The 19,044-nt window shown below is 42.8% G+C and overlaps 1 protein-coding gene across 1 annotated transcript; it reads left to right on the forward strand.

The window, feature by feature from the left end:
* On the forward strand, positions 1-17,803 carry NADK (NAD kinase). The gene is made up of 12 exons (XM_065855178.2): positions 1-150; positions 3,380-3,593; positions 6,635-6,718; positions 9,617-9,746; positions 10,276-10,384; positions 10,613-10,698; positions 10,948-11,050; positions 11,462-11,613; positions 12,591-12,690; positions 13,079-13,236; positions 13,561-13,643; positions 14,702-17,803. Exons 2-12 carry the CDS (start codon positions 3,421-3,423, stop codon positions 14,847-14,849), a joined length of 1,326 nt encoding a protein of 441 aa, XP_065711250.1. The 5' UTR covers positions 1-150; positions 3,380-3,420; the 3' UTR covers positions 14,850-17,803.
* Positions 17,804-19,044: the final 1,241 nt, after the last annotated feature.

Below are 19,044 nucleotides of genomic sequence, written 5' to 3' on the forward strand. Positions count from 1 at the left end.
CGGGCAGAGGACGATGGAGGCGCGCAGGGTCCGCCGGCCCCGCGCACCGCCCGGGAGCAGCCGCGGCCGCCGCCACCACCGCCGGGGCCGACGCGCCGGCCTCTGAGGGAGCAGGGGTGGGGACGCTCCGCCGGACGGGGAGCAGCCGGGGTGAGTCACGGGCGGTTGTGCTGAGGAGAGTCTCCGGGGGAGCTCGGCCGTGCCAGTCGGCTTCCTGGCAGGCCACCGGTTCGAGTCCCCGGTGCGCTTCTCTGCGGCGACAGGGCCCGGGGTGGAGCGGCCCGGCCGCGGGTGCCAGGCGGGGCGGGAACCGCGGCGGCTGCATCCCCGGCGGCTGGTCCGGCCGGCCCGGCCCTGAGGCACCGGGGAGCGCGGGCTGGCGGTCCCGCCGCGGGGCTCGGGGAGCGCCGGCAAAGCCGGGGCTCGGTGCGCCCCGGTGAGAGCCCTGGGCGCGGACATCTCCGCAGGGGACAACAGGTAAACCCACCTCACCTGGCCCGGATCTCCCTGCTCACACATCGACTGTGTGGGACGCACCTCCTCGTTTGTTCGAACATCCACACTTGTGGTTAAAGGGTCGGTGATATTGATGTTATTACATTATTAATGGTTATTAATACCGGTTCCTTGGAAACTTATGTGTGTCGGTGTTTCCGAAGCAGAAGGGTTAACAAATGGACTTGTTTTCCCTGGATATTAAACATGTGACAGTCAGACTGTCTGGTTTTAGTAGAAATAGCACTGGAGTATGTAATCGAAAAACACGCTACTAAACTTCAACCACTGTCAGACCGCTACATTTCAATATGAAATATTGTTTTGGTTCTTGTTTCCTCAGGCACACTAGAATATGAAGTTCTAAACTAAACCAAGAAGGGAGGTTTGTCAAGCCCACACAGTTGTTCCTTCTTTTTTTGGGTGAGAGGAGGTTTAGTGCTTTAAGGATGGAGTCAGAGGGGTATAACCTCTGTTGAAGTGCTTTCTTCAGGAAAATATAATAATAAAAAGTCTCCACAGAATTACATGATTAAGCAAACGGGTCTGTAGCAAAGGGGCAAGTGGCATCATTTTTGGATATAGCATCTTCCTCTTCTGCCCTAATACAAGATGGAGTTTTGAATGGCTGATGTAATTTCTAAGAAATGAGTAGAAGTGCTGCAGTCTTGAAGGCGTTTTAAAAGTAGTGTGAGTATTTGGTGAGGATGACCCTGCGGTAATCGAATAATCGTGACAATCTGAGGCAATGCGTTTGACAGGAAAAAGCTTGTTACACAATAACACAAGCGTGCTTATTAAAAAGAAAAAAATCTAAATTGCTTGATGATTTGCAGCCTTGTGCTTCTCGTGTGGCTGTTGGCAGCAGAAGATCCTATTTCTTTGCATGCTATTCAGTGCGATCAAACAGTGGAGAAGGTGGCTTTGCAAGGTGCAAACGCACATAACTCTTACTTGGCCACCTGGATGTGAATTACATAGAAATGAAAGCTTAGAATTGTGTTACCATCAGAAATATAATATTAAACGTTAATACTGTCTCAATAGTCCTTCATTCTGAACATCTAAATACTTCTACAGAGACCAGAGCAGCCTTTTCGCTGGTTTGTTAATATGTGCCTGAATTGTTTTGGATGCAATCCTGGAAGCTGCTCAGTGATAGTTTTATCCTTATGTCAGATCTGCTTATTTAATAGAGGTCTTGTGAGGGAACGTTAATTAAACAGTGCATGGCGTAAGCTGTAGTTAAAACATCCTGAGTTGGAAAGTATTACATGGAAGGAATAGCAGGTTCTTAGGCTGTATTTAGTACGTCTGCACACCGTCTTACTCCCAGTTTTGTGCTAATCTGATTTTCCAGACTGGCAGCATCTGTCAGATGAAAATACTTCAAATAAAGTCTGGGATCTCTGGAGTAAGAATGGTGGTAGTTAGCTGATGGTTTAAAGAACAGACCATTTAAGAACCTTCCTCATGCACACACAGGTGCTGGGAGACCCTTTCCAGTCGGAATAGCTCATTTGTGTAGCTGGTTCAGCAGCAGCCAGAGATGTATTAATGAACCTTGGTGAGGTCGTGGTAAAAGCTAATACAAATGAAAACAATTTATATTGGATCAGGTTTTACATATGTGCTTGCCCAATCAGAGTAATTATGTGCATAAATCAACTGGCACAAAGTTTATATTGAGCTTAAAGTTGTCTAAATATGGAGTTACATTTTTCTAATTTTAGTTGTAAAAAATCGCAAATGTTTCGCAATTACTGTTTCCCAAGTCACAGCCACAGGTGATACTGAGCAATGAGTAACCAAGAGCTAAACATTGATATCTTTGCAAGTGCAGGGTCTTATAAATTATTAATGGCTGGCAGCAATTGTACCTCTGCGCAGTGGTGTTCTTTATGGTAAGCATGATCTATACCAGGAGCAGGAGTATTTTCTAATTTGATTAGGTGGTGGTTCTGTGTCATTTAGTAATGAGCCGGTGCTTGTTCTAAAGTTACAACTCCATTTTATTGATGCTTTTGTTATCTAAAAGTTTGGATGCTGTGAGATAAAGGATCTGTAGAATTACAGAGCTTGTCATCCTCTGGTACCTTCAGAGCCGGTTATTGTTACTCTGTGGGTGTTTTCCAGAGCCGTGTCCTCTCTAATGGTCGTGATGAAGTTACAGCCCATCCTCCGCGGGGTACGGCTTCTTCCTACTCGCTTCAAATAATGATGAGAACTTACATAGGGGATTTCTAACACTTTTGGGGAAGGAGGGTTATTTAAAGTTTGGGTTTGGTTTTTCTTCTACTTCTGAAAAATTGCCGCCTAGCCAGCTGTTTGTGCTGATTATTTGTGGAATATTGCACATTTGTCCTTATTTCGTCTTGTTTGTTTTGGACCATCTCCCCAGTTTGTCACAAGTGATTTAAGAACGTTGGTATCGGCCTCCAACTTGTTTTTTTCTCTGTTCAGTTTGCTATTCATCTTGTTTTTGCGAAGAACTAAAGTTTGTTAAGGTTATTATATTTTTTTGCTTACTTTGATGGGGTTTTTTCTGTTATAGCTTAGAGTATTTTAGTTTTATTTATTTAATATATGTATCGTCCAATAGGAGACTTTATTCTTGATTCCTTGGGAAATATGTGAAGCTTTTCGTCCTTTTCTGTATTGAAAATAAATTTATTTTATCCTGTATATAACCAGAGATGTGAATTTGTGCTGGCCTTGAGACAACCTTCTACTGAGCCTCTTCTAAACCTGGGAACATACGTGTTTTAATTCTGGTGAATTTATCAAAGTCTGTGAACTTGGTGTTTCAAACTCACTCTGTTAGCTTTGCTAATACTGAAATTTTTCCTCTCCCAATCCCCTTTCTCCTGGTGTTTTTCCATAGGAATTGAATTTCTCTCTCGCTGAGGTTCCTTCACTTCCAGGATGGAGATGAATCGAGACAAACTGTGTCCCAGTAAGGCTGACGTGAGCTCCGATTCTGCGTATCATTGCTCAACGTGTCATGATGATGAGGAGTGGAGCAATACGAGCCGGGGACGAGCGAAGTCGCGAAGTTTGTCTGCTTCACCAGCCCTGGGAAGCACCAAGGAATTCCGGTAGGGCTCTTACTTCTTCCTATCCTTGCTACCTTTAAGAAAATTTTTGAAATTACCCGGATTTTAATTTTCGCTTCTCTTTTTACACAACTGTAGTCTTGCAGCTGTGACAAGTGATGATGAAGAGAAATAAAAATAGCGTTTAGTTGCAATAGAGAGATGGTTATTGAGTGATTCTATGGTGGGCCATGCTGTGCAAAGAGCTTCATTTTCTGAAGTGGCCATGTTGGGTGGTCATCTCTGAACTGACTTGCATGTAAATATGTTCTGGCCATTGTGGGACCTGCCTTCTGTTTCAGTGCTTCATGGTGCATCTTAAAAGTGCTTTTTTTTTTTAGATATTTCAGCAACTTTCTATACGTGCATATACAGCTTCAGCAAGACAACACGTTACTCCTGTAAAAGCTTAGAGGGTTATTGTTTATAAGCAGATAAACACAAAATGTTAATATTCAAATGTAAGGAGCTCATTGTGCACAGGTACTCAGCTCCCAGGGGTTTGGGGCAGGTTTGGACTTTGGATACTGTGATATTTGTTGTATTTCAGCCTAGCTTCAGAAGCTTTACGTACCTTCCAGAAGTAAAATATAGGCGCATTTGAACCGAGCGGTGTTAATTCATAGCTTGATAGTAGCTCAGGTCACAAGAAAGGAACAGGTTTGTTCTTGGTTCCAGATCTTTAACTAGTTGGCAGAACTTTTACCTCTTGTTCAACAAGCTGCTTTTATGGGGTTCTTAAAACACATTTCAAAAGGTTGCGAGTGCAGAGTGAAGGGAAAGGGTTGAACGTGGGGGCAGCCTAAGAGCAGAGCTGCCAAAAGGCGCATCTGCAGCGTTCGTGCTCTCAGAAAGAAGAGTCAGTCAACACTAGAGACGCGTCTGAAATGTTTTACCAGTGCTCTAGGTAGAGCTCTAGTGCTGGTCGTTAAAAACCTGAGCGTTCAGGTTGTGTGGTGATGTGAGGCAGCACGAGGTAAGTTTGTGCTCGCAGGTCGTTTTGTGGTGCTGAGAAACACCCACTTCGCTTTGAGCCAGGTTTCTGATCCAGCTGCTCTCGTCATGTGGGCGGCGTGGGGAGGACTTTTGATTTTGTGATCTTTGTTCCCATTGTAAATATTGCAAAAAAGACAGTTATTTGTGAGAGCCTTGGGTGGAGCAAGAAGTGGGAGGTGATGTTGCCAAGGTGTTATTTAACTATCCCTATTTAAAGTGTAATTGTTCACAAGCAATAGAGACTTAACCATTCCTTTGCACATATTGGTACACACATTCATCTCTAATTATGTCAGTCCTCACTAATTTTTCTGTTTTAATATAAATAAGGTAAACGTTATAAAACAGTAATAATCTTATCTGACTGGATTAGACATGCCTGGGTTTATAGATGAAAAAAATATTTGGAAAACAAAAATCACTTTCGTGTGTTCGATGTAGCAAATTAAATACTCATTTTCATTATTGGAATTCAGATGTTACACACGCATATTTTATTAGATATGGAACAATAAGATGTTACTGTTATTCCTTAATAATATATTTTTAATCTGTTGTCTGGTTTTGATTTTTATTAGATTTCTGAATGTTTTGTAAGTATTAGGAGTGAGTCATCAGGCTGGTCTGAGCTGCTTTATAATACACACAATAGAAGGCAGTGCAGTCATGATTTGTTACTGCCAAGCAGTAGATCAGTTACCAGTTCCTGTGGTAATTGAATTAAGCACAGGAAAGGCATATTTCCCCCTTCTTTTTAATGGAATAATTCGAGCAGCATTTACATAATGTTCCAGCAGTTCCATGATTTGAGTAAGTTTTCCTCCGTGTGCAGATTTGCTGAAGGAGGTGGGAGGGACACAAGGCAGAACAGTTCTGACTTGCTCACATAATCTCATCCTAGAGCCAGGGGTAATCCTGTCTGCCGGGTGGGATTGGAGCTTGAGGGTGAATGATGTTTCGGAGCTCGTCTGTTTGAAGACGAAGATCACGTTAGGACTTTTTACATAAATAAATGGAAGAAATGAGCATTTTTTTCTACCTGTCGGTTGTCTGTGCCTGCCTTAATCTCAGCCCTCGGTACCCGGAAAAAAATACGTTTATGGTTAATGAAAGCTCTGCTCAAATAGCCAGTCAAGATCCTGGGTTCTGTTTGTTTGTGGGTGATGGGAAGAGAAGGGGACTGTTTTAAATGTAACCTATAAAAGGCAAATGTGGGTAGTGGGGAAAAAAACAAAGCAAAAAACCAAGGAGACCCAACCTAGTATGTAATAAAATGAACTGAAGCCTGGTACTGCAGATATATATCTCCGTATACCTTAGAACTGGAGGATTTGCATTTCATTAATTTATTGAGTGCAAAGATTTAAACAGTAAGAAAGTGTTTCAGTGGTCAGGACACCATTTCTGGGGCTTGATCACCAAAAAAGTCAGAAGGTGTTGTATTGGTGTTGGAGATGTCATAGGAAGTGCTTGTCAAGACTTACACTGAGCAGCCTCGTGTGGACGCGTTACCGTAACTTATCGAGACCAAGAGCACACCTTAAGCTATTTTGTGTGTATTTATACCAGGTGTGATCATTCTGCGTGTCCTGTTCTAACGTTATGTGCTCTTAGGTAAGATATAGTGCTTCAGGAAATATAGAAAATAAAAGTATCATGGTTGTGGTGTCTGCAGCAGAGCCGCTGGTGTCATTTAGGAACTGATGCAGACTAAACCTTTACACATGCTGGTGACACAAGTGACAGGCATTGCAGGTTTGTTTGGCTGAGAACATGGCCTGAAAACAAGGGTCTTGGGCTCGCTTTGTTGTGCGTGTGCCTAGTTGTTTGCTTGCTCATTGTCAGCAAAACCTAACGTGTGCCAAAATATTACGGAAGAGAAAGTGCTTACACTATATAAACAAAAGCCCTGGCTTATGTTGTGTATTTTAATTAATTGCCTAGTGCAACTGTTTCGTAGAAGTGGTTTAGTTGGTTGGGGAGCTAATTATACCCAGTTTGTCATCACATTCTTTTGCTTATTGGTTGTATTTTATGTCTATTTTTAGGAGAACACGCTCCTTGCATGGACCATGCCCAGTGACCACATTCGGACCAAAGGCCTGTATGCTGCAAAATCCCAAAACGATTATGTAAGTACTTGTGAAATGAATGGTATTATGCTTATTCTATAAAATAAGTTTGCTTTGCCGTTCTTTGCCTGTTAATCAGCATTGTTTGCACTTTACACGATATTTAGAGACGTTCATGTTGCTTGATGGCCAGCGTGGGGTTGGCATTGCCGGAACTGGCCCGCTGTTTTTGTCACTCTTTGCCCATTTAGAAAGTCAGGCTGAGAGAGTGGAGGGCACTGCTGAGCTGTATTCTCAAGTAAAACCTCGTTACGTGTGCAGGAGCTTGATCTGCATGTTGAAAACTATCATATGGGTTTGAATGTCATTGTTTTTTTTCTCCCAAGGGATGGTAGGACATAACCAGTGTTTCTATGTATGGCTTTACAGTGGTTTTGCTGGTTGGAGTGCTTGCTGCAAGCTTTCAAGGTCCCTTCCAGTCCCTGACGTTCTGTGATTGGCAGTGAACTTGCTATGTGTATTAAACACCCTTATAGCAATCTCATTCTGAAATGGCAAAGCTATTAGTAGCATTTTGTTTGTTTCCTCAACTTGAAATATGTCAAATCAGTGTTTCTGAATGACGGAGGAACCCGAATTTTCACGGACAGCACAAGGACAGGAGGAGCAGTGGCTCTGTGTGCTGCGCAATCTGTGACAACCTCTCCCGCCCTGGGGTTTCGTGCTTGAGCTGGTACCTTGAATTTTTGTATTTCATCTATGGCACTTTACGTGTATCAATACCATTAAGGCGAGTTTGCTTTTAGACTGCTGATGAATTTAATGTGAAAATAAGGGTTGGTTTCTGCTTTGCAGGCATATAAACATTTTAATTTTGTAGGTTGGATGGTATAAAAATGTAGCTTTTTACCCTGTGTATTATATGCTCACTAAATGGGGGTTCGACTTGGTCAGATGAGGAATCTCAGAGTTCCACAGATTAACCACATTAGTGGCCCCTATTTTTATCTTTTAAAAAAGTTGTATTTCGTGACTCTTTCAGTTAAATGTAAAGTATTTGAATGAGGTGTTTATTGCCTGTATCTTTACCTGGCCAGCAGCAGCCTCAGAACAGCCTGGCTTTTCCTCCCAAGGTGTGGCGGAAATCTCGCAGTTTATGATAAATCTGAACTTCCTTATTCTGGCTGCGGGTTGTGAAGCTGCTGGGGGTGCCGCGGTTCTTGGAAAGCCCAGCCCGGCTGTGGGATCGCGCTCCTCCCTGTGGGCTGGACCAGTTTCGTCCTTATAAGCGCAGGGTCCAGGTCCCTGCGTGCGGGAGGTGCGGGCGATGCTGAGCACACGCGGCGTGCAGGAACAATCTGCTTTGCCTGTTCAGAATAGCTGCGGAGAAACGGGCCAGGGGAGGAAAAAGGGCTGTTTGAAGAACGAATTGTGAATGACTGTTCTTACAATACCTGAGGTTTTTGGTGCGGCTTCTAAAACCAAGCAAGACCTTTTTGTTTCGGTTTTTCTTCCCTGCGGTCAGTGATATTGTTAAACTCCCTTCACTGGAATTGTTTTGATGTGTGAGCATGAGTTCGTGAAGGTCTGCAAGTGCTGGTATTGGTGGTTGTATTGAAAAACCTGCTTTCTGAAGCCTGTTACGCAGGATGAGCTGAATAACTGTTCAGTGAAAACAGAATCAGGTGCTTGTGTTGCGGAGGAGAGGGGAGGCGAAATACCTGGTTTGAAACTCTTGAAATGGGGTTTTGCTTTGGAAATCTGGCCTTTGAAGATCTGCGATAAAGGATTTTTTTGCGAAGCCGCACAGCTTTTTGTTTGGACGGATCGTAATACTTAACCGGAAAAAAATATCGTAAAAAATGTTGTCTTTTGAGATATCAGCTCATTAATGAGTGATCAAAGCCTCAGCCTCTATTTTTTTTTGTGAGCTGTTGCGTTTGCCTGACTTCAGGAAAGAAACATGAAGATCTTAAAGCATGTTACAAATAACTTTTCGTTTTGTAGAACTACATGGAGCTGGTGAGTGTGGTTGAAGAGGCAGCCTGCCTGGCGTTCGAATGGAGTCCCTGTTAGTCTATTAGTTCTAGATTTACTCAGTGCAAGCCAGCACTGCAATCTTTGGTTCTTGGCCAGATTTAGATGGTAGCCTGGTTGTCTGGAAATGGTTTTGGGGGTGGTTTTATATTCAGTTTAGCTACTGGTTGGTCATAGTCATCTCAGATTCATGGTGATATTTGGGATTGTGTGTGGTATCTTCAAAACTGCCTTATACTGTACTTATATGTAGAATGTAGGCACTTTGGAAAGTAAAATGAGCAGGTGATTCCACCTCCAGCATCATCATCTGTTTTATTTTAACCCTTGAAGTGCTAAATCCAAATCTCTTTGTAAATTGGGCTTGTTCAGCATTTAAACTAATCTGCTTTGCTTTATGGATTACACCTGCGCTGTATGGAAAAGGATGGGATGCTTGTAATGTGCGAAACGCAACCAGGAGTTATGTAGCTTAGAAGCAGCTGTAAATGAAGAAGGAAAATAAAGCTGAGTGTTCCTAAATCAACTACAACATGGGGTTTCTGTCGGTGAGCACTCCTGAAAGCTGAAAAATTAGTTTTGTACCTATGTTTAGTTCTTGAGGTTCCCAAGTCTTGGAATGCTGTCCTGCCAGCAGGCAGACACTCCTTTAAAAATACTTTAAAAGTGTATTTTTTCTATTAATTTACAGTAGTAGTTGTGTAGCTCTAAGCAAATAAGCTTGTTTGGGGATCAACATTAAAATGGAATTAATATATAGATTAGAGTTTTAAAGACATTCAGCACAGAAGTTCGCTGTGCGTACCTACCTGTAGTGTTTGCCTCGCCGTTGTAGTGGAGTTGTAGTGCACGGGTTCCTGAGCCCTTTAAGGTTTAAGGTGGGAGTCCCAGGGTAACAGCGTCTGGTTTTCTGTCCTCCAGGCACATTCAGGATCCAGCAAGCCAGCGGTTGACGTGGAACAAACCTCCCAAGAGCGTCCTCGTTATTAAAAAGATCCGTGATGCCAGCCTGCTGCAGCCTTTCAAAGAGCTCTGTGTGTATCTTACCGAGGTAACGACATCTACATTCCATTTGCTAACAAAATCAAACATCTTCCATCCAAACTGTCTTCAGTTACTGGTTCTGTGCAGTGTGTGGAATTGTCAAGTGCAAACAAATCGTTTCACCCATTGCCACTGGAAGCTGTAGAACTTGTTTCAGAGCTTAAGATCAGTACTTAAGTACAGAGCTTAAAAAGAAAAATCCAAACTTCCCTTCATTCTGTTTGCAGTTCTGTTATGACAGGGGGTGGGATAGAAAAAGCTTAATCTTTTAAGCCTTGAACAACCGTAGCAATGTGACCGCATCGTGTAATCTATATTCCAAAGTTTAGTTTAATTTATTAGATGGTCGGTGCATGCTGCGAAATTCCCGTTAGAATTAGACCACGCAAAATGGAAATGAAACGCCACAACCAAGAGGTGTAGCCCACTTCTGTAAAACATTAATCATGTGTTCTAAACTGCTGCAAATTATGGGGAGAGTCAAATATTTTGTTGTTTTAAGAGGCTGTTAACAAGCTTATCTTACCTCTCTTAAGGAGAACAACATGATAGTGTATGTAGAAAAAAAGGTATTGGAAGACCCTGCTATAGCTAATGATGATAATTTTGGACCAGTGAAGAAGAAATTCTGCACCTTCAGAGAAGGTATGAAGAATGTCTTGAAAGTAAAATTGAAGTGTATGCCTTATTTGTCTTGGTGTTTCCTTAGTCCTTGGGTTAAGTTTGTTACATTAATGTGCTTTTTGTTGTTACACCTTAGTTGTGTTTCTATATTGGTGAGTGAATGTTGGCGTGCTGCACTTAATTTATGGTAGGAAGTTAAGTCTGCTGATAAAACTTAATTAAAACCTTGTATTTCAATATTGCTTCTAGATTATGATGATATCTCCAATCAGATAGACTTTATCATATGCCTGGGAGGAGATGGGACCTTACTTTATGCTTCCTCGCTTTTCCAGGTTGGTCTTTATGGGAAATGGACTTAAAGAGCTCTTTTATTTTTGAAGTACTTGGTGGTTGTGGGGTTTTCGTTTTGTCTATGTGGGTTTTTTTTCTTTATCAAGCCTATACCTTTTGAAAACAACGTATGTAATGTGTTGTTTTTATTATGCTCGGTTGACATCAATAGTCAAAATATTTACAGGCGATCAGTTGAAGTATGAATTGCTTTTATTCAGTAGCTTTTAAATTCTCTTCTTTATTGATAGGGTAGTGTCCCTCCCGTTATGGCTTTTCATCTGGGATCCCTTGGATTTCTTACTCCATTTAATTTTGAGAATTTTCAGTCCCAAGTCACTCAGGTTATAGAAGGTAAATTTAAGGGGACGAGGTGTGGTGCTTCTTTTCGTGACGTTTTCTGTAGCTTTTTCCAAGACTAGTACGCTTTCTTAACTAACTCATTTAGGTTGTCCTGTAAGACTGAGTCACAAGAACTGTATGCTGAACTAACAAAGTTATCGCATTGACCCATTCAGTGCTGCTTTCTGTGCTGTTCTGTAAAGGAAAACAGCTGAGAAACAATTCTGGCCTGTGTGGAGTAAACAAGTAAAGTGGGTTTTGAGCTTTAACCAAATGTAGACAATTAATCTTGTGACTGAAATTGGGCATGTTGAATGCGCGGGTGATAGACGGATGGCATTTTGTAGTTTGCTAGTCGTGACAGGGCTTTGCTTGCTATCCTGCCGTAGCTTTTTTGTACTTTCCCTTCTGTTTGGCTTGCAGGCAATGCAGCGCTCGTTCTGCGGAGCAGGCTCAAAGTCAAGGTGGTGAAAGAGCACAGGGAGAAAACCACAGTGCAAAACGGGATAGAAGAGAATGGAGTAGTGTCGGCAAATATAGAGAAAGAAGTGGGCAAGCAAATTATGCAATATCAGGTCAGAGTGCAAAACAAGCAAAAAACCACTAATATGCAGTTTGTAAATTGCTTTGTATTTGTTTTATTATGACTTTCCCCTTTTCACTAGGTTACTTACATTAGCCCGGTAGTGTGGGATAGATGCATGTTGCTCTAATCCACAAGGTGTGCGGATTGGTGACAGAACATACAGAGAAGGCAGAGTTACTGAATGCTTCTTTGTCTCTGTCTGCTCTGCCGGAGCCTGTCCTGAGGAGCCCCGTATGGCTGAGGCCCCAGGGGAAGGAGGACAATGGAGGAGTTTGCCTGGGTTGATGAGGACTGGGTTAGGGAGCAGTGAGGCAATCTGGACATCCATAAATCCGTGGGTCCGGATGGGATGCACCCGCGGGTGCTGAGGGAGCTGGCTGAGGTCATTGCTGGACCGCTCTCCATCATCTTTGCCAAGTCTTGGGAAACGGGAGAGGTGCCTGAGGACTGGAGGAAAGCAAATGACACTCCAGTCTTCAAAAAGGGCAAGAAGGAGGACCCGCCTGGACCCCTTCCTGTGGAACCTCAGCTGGGTGTTCCTGCTCCATGGGGGGATTGCACTGGATGAGCTTTCCAGGTCCCTTCCAACCCCTGACATCCTGTGCTTCTGTGATTCTGTAAATAATGAAGAGCTGTACATCATTACTCTCTGTAATCATAAGTGTTAATATTGTACTTTTCCTTTTATTTTGAAAACAAAGTAGTAGTTCTAAAGCGGGATATCCCAAAGACTTTTTTATAAGTGACAAAAAAGCCCTGCACTTTGAGTAAGCACCTTCTGGAAATAATTCTTAACAAAACCACTTCAGCTGGCACTTGATAAGACAGAAGTGTAGAGTCTAATTTGAAAAACTCCTGCTGATGTAGTACCTGCCCAAGGTCTGCAAAGCATGTTCTGGCTTGTGATTCACGACATTGCCAAGTCAGCAATAGCAGATGGGTGTGTGATATTTGATGTCTTGACAGGTCCTAAATGAAGTCGTAGTGGATCGTGGTCCTTCTTCTTACCTTTCCAACGTAGACGTCTTTCTCAATGGACACCTGATAACAACAGTGCAAGGAGACGGTGAGTCTGCTGCTCCAGTTCAGTCAGCTCGTGTGCAGACTGTTGCTATTTTACTGGAGGATTTTCTCACGTGGAATTTGCTGAAGGCCTAAGATCTCAACTCTTGAAATACAGAAGCTCATCTTTGAAGCTCTTACCCTTAAAAAAAAGGCATGTCACTGTTTACAGAGTTGTGTAACCTGAGATATAGGAGTTTATGCAACTTAGGTGAAGCCATAGAACAAAGGTGCTGTGCCAGGATTAGGAGAGGGTTTCTGAGTTTTTGTTTGGTACACTGCAACTCTGTGAAATGCCCCTCATTTTCATAACAGTGCTGTTTCTTAGTTGTCTTCCAAAATAACGCATGACTGTAGTGCTAACGTGGGTGAAATCGTTGCTCCTTTCGCAGGGGTCATTGTCTCCACGCCGACTGGTAGCACGGCCTATGCAGCTGCAGCAGGAGCTTCTATGATCCACCCAAACGTTCCTGCGATCATGATCACGCCGATCTGCCCCCACTCCTTGTCTTTCAGACCTATTGTCGTTCCTGCCGGCGTGGAACTCAAGGTTCACTTCTGTTTTGTTGGTTCTCTTTCTAAGTTAAAAACTTTTGTAATGACAACGTGAACGTGACCAGAGCGGGAGAGGTTGGGAGATGCTGTGTGTCTCCTGCATCCTTTCGTTGGTAGGAGGACCAGATCAAATCTGAAGAATGCAGATTTGTTTTAAATAATCCCCCCACTAGCAGGATACTTTACACTGCTTCCTGCTGGGCTGTAGTTGTGCAGCATTTTGCAAAACGGGAATACATACTTTGACATTCTGATTAATACAATTTCACGTCATTTCTGCTGAAGTGTATGTAAACCAGTGGTGTTCATGATTTTTCAGATCATGCTCTCCCCAGACGCCAGGAATACCGCGTGGGTCTCCTTTGACGGAAGGAAGAGGCAGGAAATATGCCATGGAGACAGGTCAAGCCTTTTTTTGATTGTAGCATCTCTCTATAAGTACAGGAAATACTGATTTGTGTGCTTCTCTCATTCTGTTTAGACTGTCAGAAGGGTTGCTGGCAGGGAAGAGACAAGCTTTTGTAAAACCTAACGTGTCTCACAGCACAAACCCCTAAAAGTATTTAGTTTCTAACATGAGTTTTTTAGCTCTAGCTATGAGAGCAGGTGACATGTTAAAACAAAAACATGAGACCATCGCATGCTTGGCGAGGAAAATGGACACGTCTTTAGAAAAACTTGTAAATCTAACGTAAAGAGAAATCTCAGGAGTTTGAGAAGATGCAAACCTGGTTTGCCAACAGGAGTTGGTGTGAGCAGTGGCTGTGAATCGTGCCGCGTGGTTTGAACTCTGTTATCTCCGTGACTGCTCGTGCTCACTTAGGACGCTGTTTATTGCCGTGAGGGAGCAGAATGCAGCGCGTGAAGTTTCCTCATGTTTTATGTGCAAAATGTGCTGGCTTGTCCTAATGGGAGGTGATTTAAAGCAACCGTGTGATATATGATTGATAGACTTGTTCAGGGTGAATTCTTTTTTCTCTTGCTCCATACAAGTTGCCAGGAAGGAGAATGTAGAGCTGGTGTGACACCGCATTTGAGCTGAAATACAATTTCATCTTAGGTTGAAAGATCTGTATAATAGATCAGGAGACCAGTAATGATTCAGACATAAGATTTGGCCCTTTGTTAGATTCTAGGCTTCTTAGTGCTGTTACATTTTCCTTTGTCCTTTGTTGCTGGTGAGACGCCCAGCACCAGACTGCAGGACATCGTGGGGTGGGTTCGGTGTCCTCACTGTTAACGAACGCTGTCCACAGCGCATCCGTTCGCAATTCCAAGCCCTGTGTTGCCTCTTTAGATGAGCCTGCAGACTTGGTTATTGCTTGATTATGGCAACTCACTGTTGTAGTGAATTGGCTGATCATAGCTGTGTAAGACAGTGAATAGATGATTTTTTGGTAATTGTTTTAAGTTGCTCTTCACTGCCCTTGGCTGACCGGGGTGTTCCTGTGTCGTTGCAGTATTAGCATCACTACCTCTTGCTATCCCCTTCCTTCCATCTGTTTCCGAGATCCTGTGAGCGACTGGTTTGAAAGCTTGGCCGAGTGCTTACACTGGAATGTTCGGAAGAAGCAAAACAACTTTGCTGTTGAAGAAGAGGAATTCTGAGTGTCTACGTCTCACAGGACTGGTGGGAATGGAGAGCGGCGGGGTCCCTCCTATACGCTTGGGTTTTCAAGATTTCGGCTGACAAGCGTGGTCACCATCAGACATATATAATGATGATAGTTTATATCTGTCTGATCTGCTGATGTCTGGAAATTATTGTGCTGCTTCCTGTCCGCCCAGGGTAGGAATGGAAGAAATCAGGCTCTGGTTGTTGTAATTTGAATTTCCTTTCAATGAGTAATGTGAAAATGGGTGATTTCTGATTGGTATTGCCAACCACATCTGTAGATTTGATTGTAACCTGTAACTTACCGATAACATGGTAGGCTGAATGTAGATACATAATAGAAAAGTGGCAGTAGAAAAATGGCATTAAAATAGTCTGTTAAATTTGGTATATTTGCAATTCGATTTAAGGCTGCGATGCATATAAAGGCTCTAAGAGCAGCTCCTCTTTGTTAGCTTCAATATGTCCTGCCCAGAACAGCTCCCCATGAAGCGCTTAAAGTACTTTCTCCTTGCAAATGTGACGCACTGTGAAGAAACACTCATGAAGAATGTTTTTTATGACTAGATGGAACTAGTAAAAAACAAATATTATATTTTTTTAATATACATGTATATATCTTAAGGCCATTTGCCCAGTGTGTGACCCTTGGCTGGCATCACCGTGTGAATACCCCCAGATAGCTCGGGTGAGCGTTGGTGTGGGCTGAGCTGGTTAGTGCAGTGATCTCCAGTTTGCAGCTGGTTTGGAGCTCCGCAGGCCCTGTCGGTGGCAACATCAATCTGTTGCTTTTCCTTATTTTTGTTGGATTCTCTGGAATAAACGGTAGCATTAGAGACTATAGAAAAAAAACAGAGCGTTCAAGAAGAATCTGGACTTCGATTACTACTCCATTGTCTAGTTCCACTATTGTCTTGAAGAAAATAATGTCTTCTAGCAGGCCCTGAATGCCCTGGAGTTCCAGAGGCGCCTTCCAGCTGTGCTGCCGAGCGACACGGAGCAGGACGGGGCGGCTGCGACGGGAGCAGCAACGGTGCCTTCAGCACACGCAAGATATTCTAAGTCTCCTATTTACATTTTTAAGATGCTTTCAAATGTTTCTAACTTCTCTATGTACATATTTTATTGTATGTGCTTTTATGAAAGAAAAAACAAACAAAACCCAACACAAAACCTGGTTGGGGAAAAAAGGGTTTGTACTGTACTTTAACTGAAAAATATCAAAGCGACGTATAATGTTTACATTTCTGTTCTCTGTGGTGCAGTCTCGTGGTCACACTATCCAAGCTTTAGCAGTTGCAAAGTCTTGCTGCATTGGTCGTTAAAGGAGTGGATGTTATCTGCTAAATTCAAGACCGTAGCACAATATTGTGGACTGATGAAGGTGGGGTTTCTTTGAGAGTGGAGTGAGCAGCTCTTGAACTTGTCATGATTGTCTTACGTAGTGTATGTGGTCCAGAGCGGTAACGGGAAACGCATCCATTTCCGAACTCTGCCCGACCTGTTTCCTCTGGTGGTTTAGATAACGTCTCTTCCATTTTGGGTGCTGCCCCAGTCTGTTGAATTTTATTAAATCCAGGTGAGAGCACTTTTCCATAAAAGAGAAGCAAATTCTTGCCGAATGATACAAATCACAATGAAAATGTGTCAATAGAAATGAATACTCAGTTTGTAAATTTTGTAAAATAGAATACAGGTTTGATTTGGTCTAAATAGACAAACTTTGTGGTATCTTGGAGAATATCCAGAGAGCTTTGGGGTTTTATCTTCCACTTGAATTGGAAGTAATTGTTTCTTACTGTTTTGAAGCTGCTTATGGGTTTCCCAGGGGGAGTATCCAGTTATTTAATAACTGTTTACTCTTTGAACTATAGAAGTGTCAGAATTTTGCTTTGAAACTCTTATTTAAACATGCAATAACTGAGAAGAGGTACCGGCTGTGTAAATGTGGTGTTAAGTGAAACAGAAGCGGAATGCGAGGCATGCGAGGAAGTGGAAATCGCTTTGTGGACGGGAGGCGAAACGATTCATGAGCCTTATCTAGTATTTTTTGTAAAGGTAAAACTATATTCAGCACTTTTTATTTATGCTTTTTATAATAGCAAATCTATTCTTGACTAAATCGCCGAGTTTTAATTTCCAGAGTGCGTCGTTTATGAGATCTGTAATCAAGTTTACCGAACTCCTTCCTCTAGATTAGATCCAGATCAGTGCTTGTGTTCAAACGTATCGCGTTCTGCAGTTGCGTTCCTGCCTTTGAGCCGTTGCGGTTTTGCTTGCACGACTGTTGCCGCTTGACAACAGCCGGACGTGGATCAGCGAGAGCTCCGGCCCGGCTGCAGGCAAGGAGTCACCTCCCACCTCCTTCCTAAACCGACCTTGATTCGAATTGTACCGGCTGCTTCACCTCCAAACGCAGCCCGAGTTGTGTTAATGCGTTACAAATTTATCTAACGGTACAAAGTCACTTTCCAAGGCTTTTAGTTCACAAGTGGGCTGGGGAGCTTTAAACAGCTCTCGAGTTATTTAACTGCTTAGAGCGTGGGGAACTGCAGGAGAAAAAGTCACACAGACTTGGGTTTATTGGCAGGAAAAGCTCGTTTTGCTGATGTAGCTTACTCAGAGTAACTTGTTTAAACTGTACTATAACATAGGGTTTTGCTGATTGAGACCAGTGTCTCTAACACAAGGCTTTGTAAATGTCACTGTACCTACAAATCCATTCCCAAAGGGCCAAAATGGAAGCTTGGAAATGATTTTTTTTTATTTTAAAGTTATTCTCTAATAGAGAGTTTCAGAAGTTTTAACAACTGATGTAGCGTGGAATAAAAGAGGAAAAATCCTGTTACATATTGTTAACGCTTTGACAACTTGTTTTAAATATTGTTGAAAACAAATATTTTTCAATCCTTTCAATAAAATCTTTTTGTAAAGTTGGACTTGCAAAGCAGCATTTTGACTGTTGAGAATATAAAATGCAGTAGTTACGTGCTTGGAAGATCCATGTCCAGGGTGGGTGTTGCTACGTGGGGCAGCAGCGCCTGTTGCATAGGAATGTACATAGGAACGTACCGAAGGCTTTTTGGATGTGTCTGACACCCGGCGTTTCTCTAACGTTTCAAAATCAAAGCTGGATTTGCTGTGCAAGTGGAAACAAATCTTCCGTACGACTAATTGGGCCACGTTAACCACCTTTTGGAGGCCCGAGAGTAGAAAAAGTGAGGGGAAAACAATAAACTGAGATAACCTCAGATAATAAGGATACTTAGTAAGTTTAAGATTGAAAATGTAGTTTAAATGCCTGTTGTGTCCCTGCCTTTGCATGTAGCATGGAAAAGAAGATGGATCAAAGAAGGGGAATGTTTGGGTATTTATCAGGAGTTATGTAAAGAATTTGCACACATTACCTAAAACTGAAATCTTTTACTCGTCATCCTGAGTAAAACTTGGGAAAAGCTTTTGAGAGGAAGCTCTGGTGATGTGTGGAGCAGGAGCTTCCATTGGTTCGGTACAGTGGGATTTGTTCCCAATGTTTTCCTCTTCCATTGGCAAATACCAATAAAAACCACGATGAGTAGCTTTGGATTTAGCTGGATTAACCTCCTGCTTTAACAGCAAATGTGCAGCTGGGTGTCTGAAGCAGCTTGGTTTAATGATTGTCTGTGTCCAGGATTAGAGTGACGGGGCAAAAAATGAAGCGCTTTAGTTTAGAGCAGGCAAAAGGTATTTGCTGCGGATCGTGCCAGGATTGCATATGGGGAAACCTTCACGGGTTCTGTAGCTCTTATCTACACAAGTATTTCCTTCAAGCGCTTGTGAAAAACAACGGGCAGATTTCCACAGGAACTTAAAACCGTAGTCAGTAAGAACATTGTGAAAATACAAAGGGTGGTAGTTCTCCGAGACATAACAATACATTTCTGCTTTGGGGGAGAGAAATGTTTGAACGTACTCACAACTTTTCCCCCTTCTAATGCCGCAGTTGTTTCTGGCAGCCCCTTGCTGTGAAGATAGAAGGAGCGCAGCACCATTGCGCTTTGCTCAGCTCATTCTGACCGGGCCTTCTGCAAGACCGAAGTGTGCGCTTCCTGCTCCTGCTCTGGGTAGGACCTGCTGCGTGTCGGCTCCTTTTGGGAAGGGATTGAATACGCTTCATTGTGTTTCTCCGTTTCAGCAGCAGTTGGTGGT

The sequence above is a fragment of the Patagioenas fasciata genome, chromosome 23 (genome assembly GCF_037038585.1).
Source record: "Patagioenas fasciata isolate bPatFas1 chromosome 23, bPatFas1.hap1, whole genome shotgun sequence".
Classification (NCBI taxonomy): Eukaryota; Metazoa; Chordata; class Aves; order Columbiformes; family Columbidae; genus Patagioenas; species Patagioenas fasciata.